Raw genomic sequence first — 3,619 nt, 5'->3', positions numbered from 1 at the left:
ACCATTTGTGCACTGTCTTTGAGTGTTCAGAAAGGTGTTATATTAAGTAATAATTTAATTTCCCTCTCTCTTCCTTCAGACACAACCTGATGCAAATGTGTTGGCAGTACAACCCCAAAATGCGGCCCATGTTTCAGGAGATCATCGAGATGTTGCGGGAGGACCTGCATCCCTCTTTCCAGGACGTGTCTTTCTTCTACAGCGAGGAAAACAAACCTCCAGAGACCGAGGACTTTGATCTGGACATGGAAAACATGGAGAGCATCCCCTTAGACCCTTCCTCTTATTCCCACAGAGAGGGCCAGAGTTTGGACAGAGACGAGGCCGCTTCCATGGGCCTTCTGGGCAGTTACGAGGAGCACCACATGCCCTTTACGCACATGAACGGAGGCAAGAGCAACGGACGGATACTAGCTCTGCCCCGCTCCACCCCCTCCTAACAAAACATAGATTAAATATATTTTCATTTTATATTATATAGACTTCACTTGTACCACACACTCTCAACCGCGCCAATCAGTGCATTTCTCAGGACTTTATTTTTCTCCTTTTTACAATAGATGCCACAACCAAACACTACAGAGCAGTGGTCCCAATCACACGGGACCCCCTTCGGACACTTATTTTGTATTTAAAAACAGAGCAACTCTTGACTTTCTCGTTCATGATTGTAGTTTGTATACTGTACATAAATTGCCAAGTTTGAGATGGGATGGAGAAAAAGATTCAACTGTGAAATGAACTTTAAACAAGAAGGCTGCTAATCCCACTGTCCCAATTTCCTCTGGATACAACTTTTAAAGGGTTTGTCGCTTCAGATTTTTTGTGATATAAAGTGCCCTTCTATTTTGCCCGTGGCCTACAGCACTTGTCATAGAACTGTTTCAAAGTCTATGTTACAGAAAAGGAACTGAAAAGACTTTAATGGATTTAAAATATTGTCATTTGAACAAACTCGAATCCACTGGAGAAGCTAGTTGAAGTGGCTTACCTCCTTTATCAACTCTGCAGTATTCCGCAATGGCACAACAGGAAATAACACACATTTATTATTTTTTGGGTTACGTTTGGGTTTTTAATTTATTTACAGTCTGTTTTTCTGTTTTATTTTTGAACTTTCATACTTACAGCTGAAGGATATTTAAACCATGGCAAAATTGAGGTTGTCAGATTGACCAATAGCTGCTTCTTGGGTATATTTCAGTGGGTCTAGAAGTTAAAAGTATATAAATATATAAATGTATTATTGTTGTTTTTGTACATAGCTGATATGTTGTCATTCTTGAGGTATTTTCGCGCATACATACGGTCATAGCAAAGATGTTTTTACATGTTAGTCTCTTATGTTTTTTGTCTTATGTCGTTTTTGTTGTTTTTTTTCTAATGCAGAAAATCATATTAATAATTTAGGAGATTTTTGGATTCGCGATCAACAGCACTCAACAGTTTCTTTTTGCTTTGTGACGCTCAGGACACGTTTTTTGGGGCGTCTTCAGCTTAAATCTCTGCCCATCATTATCAAGATCAAATAAATAGTGCTGTAAATAATGCAGCAAGGTGCATTCATGACCTGCCTCTTGTATTGTTTTTACTCTTTTACTTTTATTGCAATGTTCAGACACTTGTACTGTAATATGGGGACCGATTTGTTTGGCGATTTTCACACTAGAAAATGTAATTTATTTTATTTCCAAGTTAGTCAAGTCAAAACTAACCTAGGTCTCCACCGAGTTAAACACAGATGATCTATAATGTACATTTTCAGATGGCTTAATGTTGAACCAATGTAGATTTTAAGATGCTAAATACTCACCTTGGAGTTCATTCAAAATGATTCTGGCTCTATGGTGTGATAAAAGTATTTTATTTTTATTATGACCCAGCCAACCATCAGCATTTTCCACTTACTCTTTTTCCTGTTTATTTGGTTTTTTTGCACGGTAGCTAGAAAAATGGCGAGTTTTGCCAATTACAGTGTCTTTTCAAAATGACATCCCAAGCTCTATAATATAACTATATGTGCTGATTGTTTTGGGGTTTATGGATAGATCGGTTTTCACCTTTTTTTATTATCATGGTATTACCCATTGACTGTATATTATGTAACTATTACTCAAAAAGGGACGCTAAAACATGCACAAAATGCGCAAAATTTACCCTCCCTGCATAAAGGCCGATTTTGGTATGTGCAGGTTTGCTTGTTCTCTGTGTTTCGATATCCTCCGTAATCCTTCAGCTGTGGGTTTCTTGACAGTGTTCCTAAAGCTGAAGGATGGGTCAAATGCAAAAGACAAGGGCATATTTAAGTCTGCTTTGACCCTTTAAGGCACACTGTTTAACCATGATCCTGAGATTTCGCAATAATCAAAACGGCATGAAATGAAAATACAAATTTAACTCGAATCACAATGTGCATTTGTGCAACATGTGAAACATCTGCTTAGACATGTTGAGGGTGTTGCAGTTGCAATTAAACATTTCCATCTCCACTGAGACAGGCAGACAAGGCAAGTTTATTTAGCACAGTTCGCACACAAAGTAATTCAACATGCTTTACAGAATAAGAATGACATAAAAATCACAATATAAACAAACCAGAACAGTAGGTAACACTAGGCCAAGTTACACTGCAGGTCATATATGTTTTTTTCCGTGATGCATGTGAAACGTTGGTTCTTATTGGTCATCTATCTATACATTTTATTTCCCTCGCCTCCGATTTACAGTTTAGTCTTTCGATCATTGATTCTGCAGAAATCTGCAATGTTTTTCAGTCCCTTCTGATATTTGTTTTTTTCCCTTGGAAGCAACCACATCTGTTTTGATATGGACAGACTATGCCTTTCTGGCTAATTCAGAAATAAAAACACAGGAAATCTGAGAAACAAAAGATGTAAAAGTTGCTCTACTGTGGAACATTTCAGGCAAAGCAGGTGGTAATGCTCCCACTAAGTTTATCTGCATGTTTTAAAGCAGTGGACACACCTAATATTCCCACCTCCTGGACTAAAAACTTCAGTGCAAGTAATCCATTTGCCCTGCTACTGGGTTTTAGACATATATACTGTATTTATATACAGTCTATCTTTATACAGTCTTTGTATTAGGTTATTAATTTTATGTAGCCATAAGCAGGTTAAAAGTGAGCCAAGTAACGTTTATGCACAAAATTATTTTTGGCATTTCTTGGCATAAAACTGACCACCACTCCAGACATTAAATGAGTGGCAAATAAACTAAATAAATAATTTAATAAATAAAATGCTTATCTGTCTTTCAAATAATCACTGATATTACGGGTAAAGCCTGATCACTCATCAAACTTGTTGTATCCTTTGTCACTTTAATTTGCACACTGGCAAACACTCAAAGGAGAACAGTTTTATTGTTTATTATTTTCCACCTGCTGTGTAAAGTATGTGTTTTTGTGGGCAGCTGTAGGTGTCAGTGTTGCGTGTTTATTCCACATTTCTTTATCTCTGAATGGAGCCGCGGAATGCGCCGCTCCCTCGGCTCAGGCGCAGGAGGAGGGCCGTGTGCGTCCATGGAGAAGAGGCTGGCGTTTCATTTTAACTCCCACTTTCCGCCCCTTTCTGCTCCATTTTTTTCACTTGTGTGC

The 3,619-nt window shown here is 38.1% G+C and overlaps 1 protein-coding gene across 1 annotated transcript in view; it reads left to right on the top strand.

The window, feature by feature from the left end:
* Positions 1-440, top strand: part of insra (insulin receptor a) — a 55,855-nt gene extending 55,415 nt beyond the window's left edge. The window contains exon 4 of the mRNA XM_055151981.1: positions 80-440. Coding sequence (XP_055007956.1) covers positions 80-440 — 361 coding nt within the window. The remainder of the gene's footprint in view (positions 1-79) is intronic.
* Positions 441-3,619: the final 3,179 nt, after the last annotated feature.

The sequence above is a fragment of the Boleophthalmus pectinirostris genome, unplaced genomic scaffold (genome assembly GCF_026225935.1).
Source record: "Boleophthalmus pectinirostris isolate CB_2022bp ecotype Guang Dong unplaced genomic scaffold, ASM2622593v1 HiC_scaffold_16, whole genome shotgun sequence".
Lineage (NCBI taxonomy): Eukaryota > Metazoa > Chordata > Actinopteri > Gobiiformes > Gobiidae > Boleophthalmus > Boleophthalmus pectinirostris.
The sequence above is the reverse complement of the archived record's forward strand: the minus strand, read 5'-3'. Positions and strand labels throughout refer to the sequence as shown.